Below are 17,244 nucleotides of genomic sequence, written 5' to 3'. Positions count from 1 at the left end.
AAAGAATAACAAAGGAGGATGTGTAAAACTGGAGAAGCAATATCATATGAACAAAATATGGTACTGGGTAGGTACGTCGTAACTCCGGGTTATTTATTGGATAAAGACAAACGGTTTGATGGTGAGATAGATACAAGTATCATCTTTAAAACGGTACTAAATATTTGGGGCTAACATCAGCTAGAGCTCGAGTAATTAAGGATTTAAGATATTTCATTTGGCACGGGGTCAGAATATGGATAAACTTTAGTACGTTAGAACTCACAAGATACGAGGAAACCTTTTTAGAATCTTATAGAATAAATTTTCCTCTTTCCAATGCTACTTGGTACTTTGAGGTATATCAAGCAGGGTTTGAGTAATTAAGGTTAAACAGGGGTCAAAACATAAACACCCCTGTCACCTCCAAGATACAAATTCTTCTTGGTAACATCGCGTTGGACGACAAAAGAAGTGATATAAAAATCTAACCGAGTGTAAAACTAGATCAGAGAGAGAGAGAGAGCGAAGGAGAGATAGAGAATTAGACAAAATTCCCAGGGCCCCCGTTTTCTTTACGTTAGGCCTAACATTAATTAGAAATCCTTCTATACATATTTATATATCAACCCTTTAGGCTCTTTCATTTGCCTCTAAAGCTACAGAGGATGCTAGCGTTTCCATACCACAAATCGATACGAGAGCAAGGACGCGTTGAAAAGTGCACGGTACTTTAGATTTAAATGAGTTTTTCGGCCCCTATAGCTTGTTCTTTTTCGCATTTGTTTTATTTTTTAATACACAACTCGGTTTGTGTTGGGTCTGGTAACTCGAATAAGTTAATGAATTCAAAGCTAGAAAGTTGCGTGGGGTACAGACGAGGTGTAAGAAGTTTCAGTATTACTTAATACAAGTTGAACAGGCTAAGGAGAAACTTGGAAAAGTCATTTTTTTGGCTTTATTTTACACTCCGTTACATTTGAACCTCTCTCTAAAATTGTTTTATTTTTTCCACCCCTCAAGTCTCACACAGTCTGGGTGGTTTTTGGCCTCAGTCTAGAGCTAGGCCTAACTTTGAAAGTAGTACATTTCTTAACCTTTCTACAACGACAAAATGTTACGAAAACTTGAAACTATTTCTAAAATTTAAATAAAAAAAAATCGATTTCTTTATAAAACTTTTAAAGATCAAAATATTCCGGAATTCTAAGAATTTTAGCGCCAAATAATTTGTAAGGGTCGGATACATGCACCTGGCCATAAATTATCGATGTAGGGGGCGGAGGGGGTGTCACGTGACCTATATTTCCTTCCACTAAAATATTCGGGAATACCTGAGATTAAGCCTTGGTATCTCTATTAATAACACTGTTTTAATTATTCAAAAAAATAAAGTTGGTTTCCTGAACACATTCCTGAATTTTTGGGATAATTTTACTTGCAACATTATGGTCAGATTATTAATTAAAGGTTTAATTAAATTATCAGACTTAATTAAGAGTCAAATATAATTAAATTATATCTATGAGAAATATTTTGTACTGAGCCCCTGTTGGGTAGCTTTCCCCCGAACACCGGTGTATTGCGGGTTAAACATTTCTACAGGCGTCGTATTGAAAATACATTACGAGCTTGCTCCCTAAATGTTGGCTTCACCCGTAAACTTACAAATCCGCTTTTTCTACAGTAACTTCAATGCAAATTAAGATAAAATAAAACTAAAAATATCACGATATAGTAGACAGTCCATTGAGCAATAGCTCCAAGTTTCATAACCCTGGCGCAAGTCCTACCCCTTTACAATCGCGTGGGAAAGAAATATAACAAAAAAAAGAAAGGGTTCCTTTACAAAAAAGGAAGAAAATTAGTTATAGAAGAACTTTGCTATCCTAGACTATCGGAGGGCATGGGCAAAACTAGAAACAAAAAGTCGTCGTCGGTCGTTTAGAAATGGTACAGAGGCAGCTAGGCGAGTTGGGCGTGGAAATACGTCGGACATCGGGGCGCCACCAGACAACGTGACTCATAGCTAACCCGGAGTACGGAACAGTACAGTCGTGCGTGCAGTCAGTGGAAGTATACCATTATCGTTTCTCGTTGCCGCCCGTTTCAGAGCTTGCACTCACTGACCAAAACGATTCCCCAGCTCAGTTACTCTCTAGAACTGGACTAAAAGAACCAATTTAATTTTTTGTGCTGGACGTAAAATCTCTTTCTCTAACGAAGAGACATGATTATGAACGAAAGGCGTCAAAAGTTTAGACTAGCAATTGCTACAGGACCTTAGCGAATTACAAAGGAGATCTTAGTCAAATTTCATTTTAAGAAATTTGGGTTTAATTTTTGGTGCGCAAAAGAAGAACTAAAATATGCCACCACCGAAGATATCAGATCATCCAGTAGTTACTGGTAAGTTTACAAGTTACGTTAATTGTTTTGTAGTAGTTAAGTAGTTTGTGGTAATGGTGGTAGTCTACGAGTGGATTGGTGTTTGGGTGTAAATTTTATATTCATTATAATCAAGTAAAATGAGACGTTGAACAGGTTAACTTAATTGTTTTGTATTGGTGAAATAATTTTTTTGGGGGGGGGGGGGAGATTTATGTAAACATATTGATTTAAATATTCGATTTAAAAGTCGAAGCTGAATGGGAGGGAATTCCAAGGTAGTTGTAAGTAAAACCTTTGTGGGTCTGTGTTATAGAGGTACCTTTATCATGGGTTAGAAACAATTTAAATTTAACGTTTTAAAAACACTTAGAAAAACAAGAAAACCGGTTTTTCCTGTAAGCAGTAATGGATTTTCCAATAAAAAACTAATGAATTTACTAAATAATAAAAAACAGTAGACCAAAGTAATCCCTACAATTTTACATCCTTGGAAGGGATCTACATTTACATAGAAAAACTAGTTAAATTAGGTTCCTTCCAAGCCTGAACTCAATAAGAAAAAATAATTTCCAAACCATCTGGTACAGAAACTTAATTCAACGTTAAATCGCATTAAACACGGTCCATTATTACTCTTATAAAAATAAAAGGCAATTTTTAAACAATTTAAAACTTTTTCCGCTATTAAAAACAGGCTTGGTTCAAGCGAGTTAGCTGCACCCTAACGGACACCGAAAAACTTCTAAGCAGAAAAAAAGACACTAAGCAAAAATCTATCGATTCCATACAAGAGTATAGTACTAGTGCCTTAGGGGGAAAAAAAGCTCTAGCAAAGAGGAATGATGGGGGTTTTTATACCATGGTAAAGGCAAATACATTGCACGGATATCGAATTTCTATGTTCAATTCCCTAGCTACCTTTACATTGAAGACAAAGGCAGTAACTGAGCAAGTACGGTAGTAATATTAACATAGAAGTCCCCTATATAATATAACGTTGTCAAGTAGACGTTGGTGTCACCTCGCTTCGATGCCTTCAGGGTTTGTAAGACAAAAAAATGCGGGATCGAATCCAGCAGTCGAGTTAAGGCTGGTTTTCACTGGCCCAAAACGCAGGAAAAACCGCGTTCCGCGCCGTTTTTTCGGAGGTAATTTGCCGCAAAATTTCGCGTTTTCAGGGCGGCAAGCACGGAATTGGTTTTCTATTTTTCCGCAAATTTTTACGGAAAGGAAAGCGGTGGCCAATAGGAATAGACGAATGCGTGACGTCATAGGCTTGGTTTTGGTCAGCTCGCGAGGCTTTTTTTCGACGCCATTTTTTTTAGTTCAAGGTGTTTCTGTTTCGACTACAGAAACGCCTTGTATAAAAATGTATAGTTAACGATTAGCTAAAGAAATTTGGCTTAATCGCTATTTATATGATAGAAATTAACGTTTTTGCAAAGACAATAAAGTCTAATAAAATCGATAGGTTGTTATTGGTGCATTTTCAACATAACAGTTAAGCCTTGGTCTCCACGAGATCGCACTCTTTCCGTATTACAAGTGAAAACGTTTTGCCGCCGTTTTTTAAGGAATTTTCCGCAAAATCTTGCGGATTTTTCTTTTCTGTTCCGTGAAAATTTCGGCAGTGAAAACCAGGCTTTAGGAGAATGGTATAGTAAGTTCATACCATATGGAATGTTCAATAAAGATACGAGACAGAAGATAAAAAGTGGAGAGATTCAGTATAGGCATAGATGTTCAGGAGGTAGCATTTGAAACATGGTTCCATTTTTAAATATTTCACTAAATCATTGAAATCTCTTTCAATTTGTGTTATGTGCTTTGATGACATTTGAATCTCTAACAAATCACAGCTATCGCTTGACAATTTAATTTATTCGAGCTAAGAGTCCTTAAAAACCGTAAAAGAAAGTTTTCGCTTTGAAAACGGCCATTTTTAAAAATAAGCTCGACTTTTTGAAATGTTAGTTTCAACTTCAAGTTATAAAAATAAAGTTACATCTTCAGGAGCGTTAAGTATAGCATCCAACTTCAGATGCGGGGTTTTTAATGGCGGAAAACTCCTGATAAAAGCATTTTTATTACTATTATTATTACTTCACCAGTTATTATTACGAACATTTACCGGTGAAACAACCAATTGTCCGTTGTAAATTCAACACGAGATAAAATACACAGGTATACACTTATATCTAACTAGGGTGGGGGGGGAGTTCTGGGGCTACACTGGAGCACGAACAGAACAGGAAAAATACAACGCTGGGGTAAACCCAGGCCAGGATTAAGGCAGGCAGGGCTATCACGTTCGTTACCAGGTTAAAACGTCGTGTATTAGAGTTAAACACGAACGTTTTCCCAAGCTAAATGTACCGGCTAAAATTCTATAGATTCCCCACTTTCGTACTAGTCTAGTACTGTATACACATTTGGCGGGAATAGAAAGGGTTAGATTTCTGTCAAACACGCACTTTTTATCGGTCCACCACTGATGGAAAAAGTTATTTTGTTTTTAACCTTTTTATATACGGACTTTGGTTTTTTTTATTAGCAATCTTATCACAGCTTTTCAGAAAACTCGAGTATAGAGATTTTCTTTTACTGAAACACCTTTTTCAATATTTCTGATCTTTTCAACTACATTTTGGCGCAAAAACGTAATACGTTTCAGGCAAGCTCTTCCCACGTAATTTTGGAGCGAAATATTTGACCTTTCATGGCCTGATACCTTAACCATCCTGATGCCATTTCAACGCGAAAAAAAATATTTAAGCCTACATAAAACTAATATTAATTAAGGGCTAAAGCTAAAATACGAATATTCAATCTTACTAAATTACTTTATAGCAACTCGTACAAAATCTTATCCAGTACTATAACAATATTAAAACGAGATACGAAAAGCCGGTTCGGATAATAAATGACACTTGGAACTCGAATATATCACGGAGAAGGCGCGAAAAAAAGCGGGTTTTATAGTGTAATACACGACAAAGGCTTACGAATGTAATGCAGAATAAAAGGCAGGAAAACCTTACACGGCGCCAGATTTTTAGATTTTTCTAATCAGATAAAAAGTCTAGCCCAATTTCGGTTAATTATAACAGGCGGAGTTATACTTTGGCTTTAGTTATAAATTAGAACCAGCTTCCTCTAACCCTCATTGTTAATGGAATTCGTGATAAACAGTTATATTAAGCAAATTAGATACAAACCCGAAGCTGCTAGAATATCACGTACAATTTTAAACTTCCAATGGATTAAAAAGTACAGTTCTTCAACATAGAGAATTAATTTATCCATATCCAGGAGTAGAAATACCTTATTTCATTTAAGACATAACCGAATGTATTTCTAGAACCTTTCCGAGTCTAAAGTTTAGAACTGATTTAAACTGCACTCATAAATTCTTTTCACAACATTGATATACGCGATTAAATGCTCCGCTAGTCCTTTTAAACTGAAACTGAAAGTTCAGACGCAAATATGCAAGCAAAAAAACTGAGCTACAACTCTTAAATAATGTCGATTTAAAGTTTGCAGTTCAATTTTTTATGACTTCCTTAAAAATTGAAAGGGGAGTTTTCTAAGAGAATCTTTAATCTCCCCCAAGGACCAGATACTTTATTCATTTTCAAGCAAAGTTCAAGACAACTTTTGTATACCCATTCTTCTGCATTGCGGATTTAGTAATACGCCTAAAGAATTTTAAGTATTTAAAAGTGTCCCCAATATTCCAAGTATAGTCAGTAAAAAAGAAAGACTAAAAATATTATCTTGTCACACGGGGTTTGCAACTGATTTCCATGGAAGAATTCTTCCGAGGGGATAGTTACTCAGTCTCAACGTAGTACCTGTACTGAATAGCATGTGCGTGGAATCTCAGAGTGAATAGCCCCTTGGTGCTTTCCCTCATCCTTTATGATTGAAGGAAACTATTCCTATTTTGCCAAGATAATTTGTCGCGAACAAAAGGTTTTTTGCAGCCATTTTCAATCTTTTTTCGAGACTGAGCGTCTCATAGAAATGGCACCAGACAATGAAAAAGAGGACACACCTGTCCTTGAAAGGCACCACTATGCTTTACTAGATCGATAGAGAAAAAATGTTTCCCTTCAAAAATTCTCTCATCCAGACTTTTGACGCCAGGGTAGACCACTTTAACCGTTAGTTCATACCACCCTATGTGTTCAGTTAATAGTAAACTGATTTATTATAACTAGAAACCTATTAAATAAAGCAATCTATAGTTGATAATCGCCTATAAATGCGTCAAGAAAAGCTAGTTTACTTTATATTATAAACTTTCAAAGTAAGATACACTGCAAACTAAATTCAAATATTTTTAAAACGCAAATTCCAGTGACGTATTAAATTTTTGCCTTAGTGGCTGGCTATTAAATTTTAAAACCCTTGGTGGAATTTTCAACCAGAGTTTATACCATAATTAAAGGCTTTTCGTTGCTATATTGAATATAAACGTGTTTTCCCTACAATATACCTTTGAGCTCTACTCCTAAGTAACGTTGTAAAAATAATAAGATAGGAACTAGCGAAGTCGGTCCGAGACTTGTGAAGGGGGAAAAAGGTAAAAATTTCATTAAACTTTATTCCTTCGCCTGTTTGAGTGCCGGTGTAGGGGTTTATTCGAGTTTATTGCGAGTTAGTTTCGGAGAAGGGGGTAGGGAAGGACCACCACCAAATTATATGAAGTTAGATGTACTAAAGCCTAAAGGTCAAATAGATTTGAGGAGGAGGGAAGTTTCTATCCTGTTGATTAAGTTATACAAACTTCTAATGAAGTTTGTTTTGTGGTTCTTTCGGTATTTTTTATGAGGTTTTAAATTAATATTTACTCTGCGGATAATGAACAAATAAAATTCATTATCATTTAAGTTACTTAACTTCTAAATATTTAAATTGCAATTATTTATTTTTCAACGATGTTTAAAATTTACCCTGTGCATAAGTAAAGTGTTTAATCCAAGTTCAAGAAGTAATTTCAGTCCATAACTAACAACTCCAAACTCTTTAAACTTAATTCCCATCATCCCTTGCTTCTATTTCCCCAATCAAATCGTGTTAGAGAGATATCATTCTAGTCCCACGCTTTTTGACACCTTATCCAACTCATTTGAATATTAACGCTAACGGCGAAGAAATCTACCCTTAAAACACCATCCAATATAACGATTTAACATTTGGGAACTGCAAAAGACAAACCTTAAAAGAACAGAGGGAAAACTTTCCCTAATAAATCCCTTCACGTTCCTTTATTTGCCTAAAGAGCTAGCTAAAGTCCCTACACCATTTATTGATTCACGCATGTCATTCTTTCTCTAGTCCCCAATGCCTCGTAACTCGCTAAGCCTCGGCGCAAACCGTAAAGTCATCCTTATAGTAACACCTCCCTCAATACAACCTTCCATTGTTACAACCAATTGTCTCAATATCTTCTGTATCAACTTATCCTTTTAGTAAAAGGGACGCTAAAAATCGCTATGAATAATTCAGGAACGTTATGAACAGGAATTTTCCGGGAATAAAACTATATATATGTGGAGAAAGGTATAGGAGGGAGCTATTGGGGTCCAAGTAGTTTACGATCGCTAAGCCTCGGTGGGCATCACTATGGTGAGGTTTTTGAAACTAAAATCTTGTCAACATGTGTGAGGGAATACGTGAAGCGTTTAATGACGAGTTCCTTCACCGATAACTGGTCCTTTAGGAATTAGGGTTAAAAGGGGTCAAAATAATATCCAATTTCCTATGGTTTCATATGCTGCAAAATTGGTGCATCGCGGGTAAAACATTTCTACAGGGGCTATGGAAAAATGCATTAAGCAAAAACCCCTAGAAGTTGGTTTTCTCTATCAACTTCGGAATCGCAATTCAAGTTTTAAAAATTATTCAATACTCCATGAGACAAATTCTAATTTTAACTCAAAAATTTTGAACCCTTAACCACGTAGGCCTACTATTGGCAGAGAACCAATTTTTGAAGAGGGTTAAAAATATTTTTCCAGACGAAAATGAAAAAGACTGGGTACCATTTCTCTATCCGGTACAATTAAGGCTGAAAAGGGAAGGCAAATTTTAACCGAAACATAAAACGTTAAGCCTTGGCTATTCGAACGACTTTTCAAAAGTAGTGGCCTAGATTATTTCATTTTTTTCTTAGCCTAAAGCATCAGACATTTAATGAAAGAAAACTCTACGATTGAGGGGAAGTGGTGAAAACATCTTACAGCGATGGAAAACTTTTTTATCTAAGGTCGAATGAATTGGATTCTCCCCACGTTTATTTAAAAAAAACGTCAACTATCTTTTCTTACCGACAATCTGATTGAAAAAACTGCTTAAGAATTCTTAGTCGTGTTATAAAATAAGACGTTGGGCCTTGCTTGGTCTCTTCAATATTTCATTCTCATCTCAAGTTTTTCTTTTTTAAAAGATTGAATAAGAAAGATAAGCTGATGTGACGAGACTTCCATTTCTCAGAGAGAGAGAGAGATATGCAAGATATTTTTAGATGAAATCTAGTCGCCTCATTTCTAGGAAAGTTTTATAATGGAATGGCTATACGTAATTCTTATGTCACATGTTATTTGGTCATGCGTATACTTTTGAATATTAAAGATGTTAAGCCTAATTAGACCGAGAATACTTCAGATGATAGTCGCATTAAGCCTAATTCACAGAATATCTTAGAAGTAGAAGACATTCCTGTTAAGTCTAATTTACTACAGAAGATAGTAATAGATGAGGTTGATGCTAAGGAGAGAATACCTCAGAAGATTTTATTCCTTTTAAGCCTAATTCGGAATAAAACATCAAAAAGATGTATCTAACCTTAATTCACTGCTAATATCAATTTAACCTCCGTATCCATGTCCAGTCTGCTCTGTAAGACCTGGCCAATGTGATTTATATCAAGGGTTTTAAATTTTCAAAAGCCCTTTAGAACAAACTAATAAAAATCCAGTAGCGGAAACGATTGAAATTGACGTAACCTTATTTCGAAAGTGATTTCGCAAAGAGAGAAACCAGAAATTATAGCGAAATGTTGCGTAGAAAAGTAAAGTCATACTGTTCTATCCTTAAGCCTTGGCTTCTGTTCCTTAAGGAAAAAAAGAGTGCAAAGGAAGCACGTTTTCTAACGCCGTTCCTCACTTCAAGCAAAAAGAAAAATCTATTTCTCGGATTCCAGTAAAGAATGACTTTCGACTCCTATTGAAGGAAAGGAAAAATGATAACCGTACGATCCATAGACGTCCCTTAAGTTAAATCTACGCGGAGGATTACTCAATTAAACCACCCGTTGATAGGAAAGTAGTTTTAGACAAGTGATAGGCGAGTAAAGTCCATTCCCGGCAGAAGATTTATAATTTTTCTTACTCTCGCGTTATTTTGTAGAAAAAATAGACTGGGGTTTAATAAATTGGAGAGGTTTTCAAGCCTACCCGTCAAATCTGGCGCGAAATAACACCACCTGACCTATTTTACTCTACGATTTAGCTGTATTATCCAGATAGTACTTCAATATTAAATTTCTCAAGTTTTAGAAGTAAGGAATATGAAGTAAATTAATTAATACAAATTTATACCCTGACACTAATAAGCTTATTATCAATAACAAGAACTTATATACAAATTCAGAACGTTTAAAGAGAGAACTGATGGAACCCATTAAACTGTAAATAGAGATCGCGATAGAAGAGATGCTTCCATAACATAGTTTTAACCCCTAACCCCGAAAGAAAACCCCTTAAACCCCCACCCGTTTCCTATTTTCCAAGTGGGTTTTAACTCCGGGGGAATCTAGTTCCTACGTCGATGATGACGTCAAAGCTTCAAAATACTTGTTAGATTCAACCGGAATTGACACTACATCTCCAGGCAAGGCGTGTTTATTTTATTATTACCACGTTAAGTAATATTTTAGTATCAGAAAACTATTTTGGGAAAGCTATAATTATTTTTGGAAAGTAATATATTTTTCATTAACCAAAAATACTTAAAATTAAACCCTATGACGTAATAACAGCATTAACAATAAATATCAAGGCAAACTCTGATTGTTTATAAAAATCCTCCTCAAGAGGAAGTCGGGGAAAAATCCTTGCATTTTAGGCTACTGGGGAGTAAAAATCCAGGTTGCCATAGCAACCGAAACTCCGCTGCGAACCATGACGTCAAAATCGATACCTCCTTTCAAAAGAGAAATCAGCCCTAATGCGCGTGCGCTGTAGGCCAGCCCTTTTAGACCTCGTCTGTGACGGAGGAGTTCGCCATCCCTTAGAGTTAAGAAAATTTCTTGGAACGCATTAAAAGATAAAGGCGAAGATTCTTTGATAACAAACATGTTAGTAATTTACGACTGTTTTTAAAAAGAAAAATAAAGTGTGTCCTAAGATAACGTTTAACGTCTTCCGTTAGTAGTTTAATTTGAAGCCTTTATCTTTATCTCTCGCGAGTGAGTATATTAAGGGAATATGAATTTGAGAGCAGGGATGTCTCATCTCGAAGAAGGCCCGAGGATAGAAGCTGTTTCCGAAGGTATTTCTATACACTCGGTTTTTTCTTCTGTTATCAAATGTATGAATTATTCAAGAGATAGATTGTTCGGAAGAAATTGGGTTAGGGTTAGTTATATGAATGGAGAAAGCTAAGCCTCGGTTTGGAGTTTATAAGGAACATACTGCATGTGATATAATGTGACCCAATATATTAAGTACTACAAATACAACTGACTAGAAAGAAATTTAGAAAATAAGGTAAAAATAAACAGTAAACAGGACCTGGTTCGGAACCCGGGCAAGGTAATGGAAAATTTGTTGTAATTCCAAATAATGGGAATTTTGGAATGAATTTTTATTCAGGGTGATTTAAAAAGGGTGGTAGGAGCGAAGTACAGTGTGTTCTATAGTATTCTGTCATTTTTCAAACATTGCCACTGCCACTAAATAAAGCTACCCACCAGGGGCAAACACTCCCATGTATTTTCAATACGCGCCTGTAGAAATGTTTAACCCGCAATACACCCGTGTTCAGGGCAAAGCTACCCACCAGGGGCAATAGGAAAAAAATACAACTACTATTTTAAAAGCTTGATAAAACGTTTTAGTGTAAATATTCACCCTTAACCTTTAGGGACTCTTCACACTCTTATCTCAAAAACCCACCCAACACTTAAATAATGGTAATTACTAAAGATAGATAACAAATCGCGTGGCAAATCAAAGTTATTATTAGTTAAATTTCTAATCATTTTTATCAGCGAATACGCATTGCAGACGTTCTGGCTAGAAAAGTATTTTTTTTACGAATTATTAGCGTTGCTGGAAATCTGACTAAAATTTATGTAGAAAAAAGAAGAGCAAACAAAAACCACTAATAATCTTTAGGAAAAGGGAGGAGAGGTTTAACGCCTCTCCAAAAGGATTACCACCACTCTCTCTCTCTCTCTCGCCCTCTCTAGTACCGCTTCAAATCCTCAAAGGATGGAATAAGCTGGCACTTAGCCAACTAGGTCCTTTCCTTACGTAACTAAGTCCTTGAACTCAATTTTAAGGAATTTCATTAATTTAATGTGTTTAGTAAAAAAGCTATCGTGTCTTAGAAGAGCACAACTTGAAGTCAAGTGAATCTTGTGAAATTTATTATTTGTTTTTGGGGGGAATCTCGTGAAATCTGTTATTTGTTTTTGGTGGGGAATCTCGTGAAATATGTTATTTGTTTTGGTGGAATCTCGTGAAATTTTTATTTGATTTTGGTGGAATCTCGTGAAATTTGTTATTTGTATTTGGTGGAATCTCGTGAAATTTGTTATTTGTTTTTGGTGGCATCTCGTGAAATCTGTTATTTATATTCGAGGGAATGTCATACAGGGAAATGACACAAAAATTACCCAATCGGATTAAAGGGGGTTTTCAATGCCAAACCGCAATAACCCAATGCCACAATGAAACAACAAAAGCGGCATAATTCTTTTACGCAATAGATTACAATCTTTGTGACAATCTTTCGCTTCTTTTTATTTTCTTTGACAGTAGCAACCCCGACCTTAGTTGGTCTATGCGTGGGTAGCGCCCTGTTTGTGGCAACTCTGGCGGCTGTCAGTTGCGTCTGTTACCGTCGTCGTCTCTTCACCGAACAAAACGGAAAATGGCGTTCAACCCTGGCAACATCCGCTTCGATACAACGCAAGAAAAAGGCCGCGGCCGCCAATGAAACTTCTCTACCCTTAAGAAAAACAACCACCGCCGTTCGAAGTCCCAGTAGCGGCCCGGCTGGACCCGTACTCAAGAAGACCCCGAGTCCCACGGGACCAGGTGGCGCTCAGCAACTCAGGACACCACCATCCCCTCAAGATAGTATCGGAGGGGGAGGTCAAACGTGCAAAAACAACCCGGGATTGGATGACACCGAAAATGCCAACAAACAGGCCAAAGAAATCAAGTTGCAGAAAGGTAAATGAACCCGGGAGCGAGTTTAGTACTAGCACTCTCGCTCTCTATCGTATTCCCATTTTCCCACATCGATTGTAGTTCGTCTACGAATTGGAGCCAATTGGGCGAAAAGGGTTGAGAATAATGACGTCATTAGACGTACTACCCCGTTCCTCGCCTTGCCCTTCTATTGATTCAGGCATAAAATACTGCCTGCAAGAAGTTTAGTCAACTATAATAACCCTTTCGCTCCCTGTACCAAAGAATACAATAAATAGTACCAGGAATAATAAATTGCACGATAGTTTACAATGCACAACATGAGAAAGATCTAAAAAGACAGTATTGATACAATATTACTGGGAAGCTTTAGTTAATTCCCGCGATTACTTTATGGCCCTATATATTTTTCCCTCCTTTCATTCGGAACATTGGGTCGGGGCGTTTTATCACATTACGAGACTATAGTCGTCATAGAAACAGTCCTGAAAAGGTTTTCTTCCAATTTACTTTTAGTATAGGTTTTCCTTGGGACTGTTTATTGTTCTTTTGATGGTATCGTTACAATATCAAATGGTCGTGAAGAGAAATTAATATAATTTAACTAAAATAATAACTTAGTTTATAACCCATAATTGAACGTTACGAAACCTTGCTAGAAAATTTTGAACGTATTTAGAACCTGTAGGAGTGGTTTTCGGTTACAGTTGGTTGATACTTATAAGTTAGGTTTAAAAAAGCAACCCTTTCCCTTTATGGATGGATAAATCTTAAAATAGATTTCGAAGAAACGAGAGAAAAGGAGAAATTTAGTTACAACTCAATTTCGTGCTATGATGAAATTCGCGTGGGTGTATCGAATATGTCAATATTGCTACTCGCAAACGACGCTTCCAATGGGTATACATACATTCAGTAAACATTCAATATAATTTGATAAGGGAATACATCCATCCAATTCCTGGTATCTAACCCTTAATATTTTCTTTACGTAGCTTCGATGAAATGCTACGTTGAAAATGAGAAAGAACGTGAAAGAAGCCCGGCCCATTGCAAAGAGGACGAGAAAGACACCCAAGAAAAAGAAGTGACCGAAGAAAAGTCGAAAAACAACAACATAAACAACCAAATCGGGAAACTAGGACAACTCAACTTCCGTTTGAAATACAGTCCGGAAAAACACGCTCTATTGGTGACAATCTTGCGTTGTACCAATTTGCCGGCCAAAGACGTCAACATGGGGACCTCTGACCCCTACGTCAAGCTTCAGCTATTGCCCGAGAAGCAACATAAAGTTAAGACGAGGGTCCTGAGGAAAACGTTGAACCCGGTTTACGACGAAGACTTCACTTTCTACGGATTGAACCCCAATCAATTGCGAGCAACCACCTTGCACTTTGTGGTACTGAGTTTTGACAGGTACTCCAGGGACGATGTTATCGGTGAGGTTATTTGCCCACTTTCCTCGGCCGAATGCGATGGCTTAGAGGACCAACAAATATCATTGGACAAAGAAATATCACCCAGGAATCTCAAGGTGATTAAGATTAAGATGACTTCATTCGTTCATTCATTTGGTCTATTTTTTCACTGTTTCTCTTGTTACAGATAAGATCACAGGGAAGAGGGGAGCTCTTAGTATCCTTGTGTCATCAACCGGCCGCTAACAGACTGACAGTTGTCGTTTTGAAAGCCAGAAATCTACCCAAAATGGACATAACCGGTTTATGCGGTAAGTTGTTGCCTAACCCTAACGTGATAACCACAAAAGTCTAACTTTCCTGTTTCCTCCGATGTACAAACAGATCCGTACGTCAAAATGTACTTGCTCTACAACAACCAGCGTATCGCCAAGAAGAAAACGCACGTTAAAAAGCGTACCATCAACCCAGTATTTAACGAGTCCTTCGTATTCGACGTGCCCTACAACGAGGGCTTGACCAACCTTAGCCTAGAATTCTTGGTCCTCGATTGGGACCGCGTCACCAAGAACGAGGTAATAGGAAGGCTGGAATTGGGACCCAAAGCGGCCGGGGCACCTCAACAACATTGGTTGGAAGTCTGCGGGGCACCCAGAAGGCAAATCGCGGAATGGCACAAACTTCGAGATTGAAGAATGAATGAATGAATTAATTTTTCAAAAAATTAATTGAAAAATTAAAAATATGAAAAACCAATAATATAATAAACACCAAACCAAAATGGGACACGATATTTTAGGAGCCGCTAATTGAAATGGACGCTTAAAAGTACTTAAAAACATACAGAAATGGACACAACAAAAGGTATAATGTATAAAAAAAATATATGAAAAAAACTGGCAAACAAAAATATTGTATTCGAAAAAAAAACAAAAAACGGGGCATTTTATCAAAAAAATTAACCAAAAAATTAATTATAATCGGTGTTAATTATAATTTCCCCAATAATTAGGGATCCCCCTAAAATACCCCATAAGTTTCCGAATAATTAAAAAAAAAATAGATACAACCCGCTCGCTATAGATGTCGTAATAAAAATAACGCTAACCCTAATTTAAACCAATCTAATTAATTAATTAATTACCTTTCGTCAATAGTTAACTATAATATAACTCAGATTAAAACCACCGAAATTAAAAAAAAATTAACGCAAATCAAAGATATAAATTAAAAAAATATTAGAATTAATGGCAGATGAAAAGAAAAAAAACTTAATCTAACATAGTTTAATTAATACAGATTAATATTAATTGAGATAAAGGTGAAAATTGTATCTGAAAAGATTTGGCTACAGTTACTGAATAACGATGGAAAATTAATAAAACTCTTTGTAAAAGCTGTATATATAGACGCTTAAATTAATTTTGATTAATTTAATTATTTTTGTTTAGTAATTTGGCCACAAAATTAAAAAAATTATATATTAATATTGGTTTTTAATTAATATAAATGGGGATATAAATATATTATGCACACAGAATTTAGTTTAAATATCGTAGTTAAATAAAATTAAAAAAAAAATAAATAAGTAACCTTATGGTTAATGACACACACATACACACACCAAACCAAATTAATTAAGGCCTTTTGAAAAACGCTAAATTTAAAATAAAAATTAGCGTATCATATATTTTCGTAATATTTAAATAAAAAGAAAAAACAACCGTCAGACAAATAAAAATAAAAAATAGCTAACCCTAATGATTAATTCCCCTAAGTAGTTAAATTAAAGATAGATTTAATTGGTATTTAAAAAATAAAGGTTCACTAAAATATGCAATGCAAATGAATGAAATATGCAGAGAAAGGAAAGATTTTAGCAGCTAAGGATGCCCCCCCCCGGAAGTTGAATGAATTTAGTTAAGACTCTAATTGTAATTAGATTTAATTAAATACTAATTTAAATCTATTGGAAAGCCGAAACCCATCAGTTGAAGTAATTTAAATTGAAAATAACCAAACCAGGATGATATAGTATACACTTCAATTTATGGGTTTTTGGTAATAATCTAAACTCACTAATTAATCAATTAAATTAGAGAGATTCGTTCGTGTTAATTATTTAGTTAAAATCAGTGGCATGTATAATATTAACCCCTCCCCCTTTTCCCCCAAATAAAAAAATATCAAACCACAAAAAAATGGCAGCAAATACGTGTAAATAAGTTGAGAGCAAAAATAAATAAATTTAAAGGGATACTGTCACGCTGTAAAAATCAAATGAAACCTGAAGATTAATAAAATATATATATATTGACACTGTATTACGTAATGTTAACTGTCTATGTTATTAAAAAGAAACCTTTTACATTGCAGAACAAGAAAGAAAAAAAAAGGCCCTTGTTAAATAAATAAATAAATTTAAATCTGCACATGCGCAATGGCGTTATTAATTTTCCGATAAATGTAAAAAAAAAAATATTTAATTCAACCCTGGTTGTGAATTTTAGAAGAAATTAATAATAATAATAATATTTCAAATTAATTTATTAATATTATAATAAACTAATATTGAAAATAATGTTGATTATAATTTCGGACGACTTAGTAATTATTTTTATTTAATTAAATGTAGTTGTTAAATTTCTAGTTGGATAGAATTTTATTAAAATAAAAATTAAGGAAGAATTCCCCTCCCAAATTTAAAGAAAAAAAAATGTTTCGAATAATTTGTAATTTCAGAATACAGTTTAGCGGTTGGTTATAGTAAAAAAATAAAAGATATCAAAAGGGGGAATATAAATTAATATAAATTAAAATTATTGATAAAAAATAAAAATTGGAGAAGAAAAATACAGGAGAATATTTGCTGAAATAAACCCAAAATAAAAAAATCTATTGTCAAGACTGGATATGTTTTGTAAAATCCTATAAAAAAATAAAAGTCTTTACTTCTAAGAAAGAAATTATGGTTTTGTCTTTTTTATTAATCATTTGAA

At 35.2% G+C, this 17,244-nt stretch overlaps 1 protein-coding gene across 2 annotated transcripts; it reads left to right on the top strand.

The window, feature by feature from the left end:
- Positions 1 to 1,842: 1,842 nt before the first annotated feature.
- Syt4 (Synaptotagmin 4) lies at positions 1,843 to 17,205 on the top strand. Of its 2 annotated transcripts, none has more exons than XM_089870682.1 (5): positions 1,843 to 2,388; positions 12,426 to 12,845; positions 13,820 to 14,361; positions 14,433 to 14,556; positions 14,630 to 17,205. In XM_089870682.1, the coding sequence occupies exons 1-5, from the start codon at positions 2,349 to 2,351 to the stop codon at positions 14,935 to 14,937; spliced, it is 1,434 nt and encodes a 477-aa protein (XP_089726808.1). In that variant the 5' UTR covers positions 1,843 to 2,348; the 3' UTR covers positions 14,938 to 17,205. The 2 variants fall into 2 exon arrangements, with proteins under 2 accessions (XP_089726808.1, XP_089726807.1); XM_089870681.1 differs by lacking the exon at positions 1,843 to 2,388 and adding an exon at positions 10,690 to 10,932.
- Positions 17,206 to 17,244: the final 39 nt, after the last annotated feature.

Source organism: Phalangium opilio, unplaced genomic scaffold (genome assembly GCF_054372755.1).
Source record: "Phalangium opilio isolate 3A_F unplaced genomic scaffold, DU_Popi_V2 ptg000031l_1, whole genome shotgun sequence".
NCBI classification, from domain to species: Eukaryota; Metazoa; Arthropoda; class Arachnida; order Opiliones; family Phalangiidae; genus Phalangium; species Phalangium opilio.
Note: the sequence above shows the minus strand (reverse complement) of the source record. Positions and strands in the feature narration are given on the sequence as shown.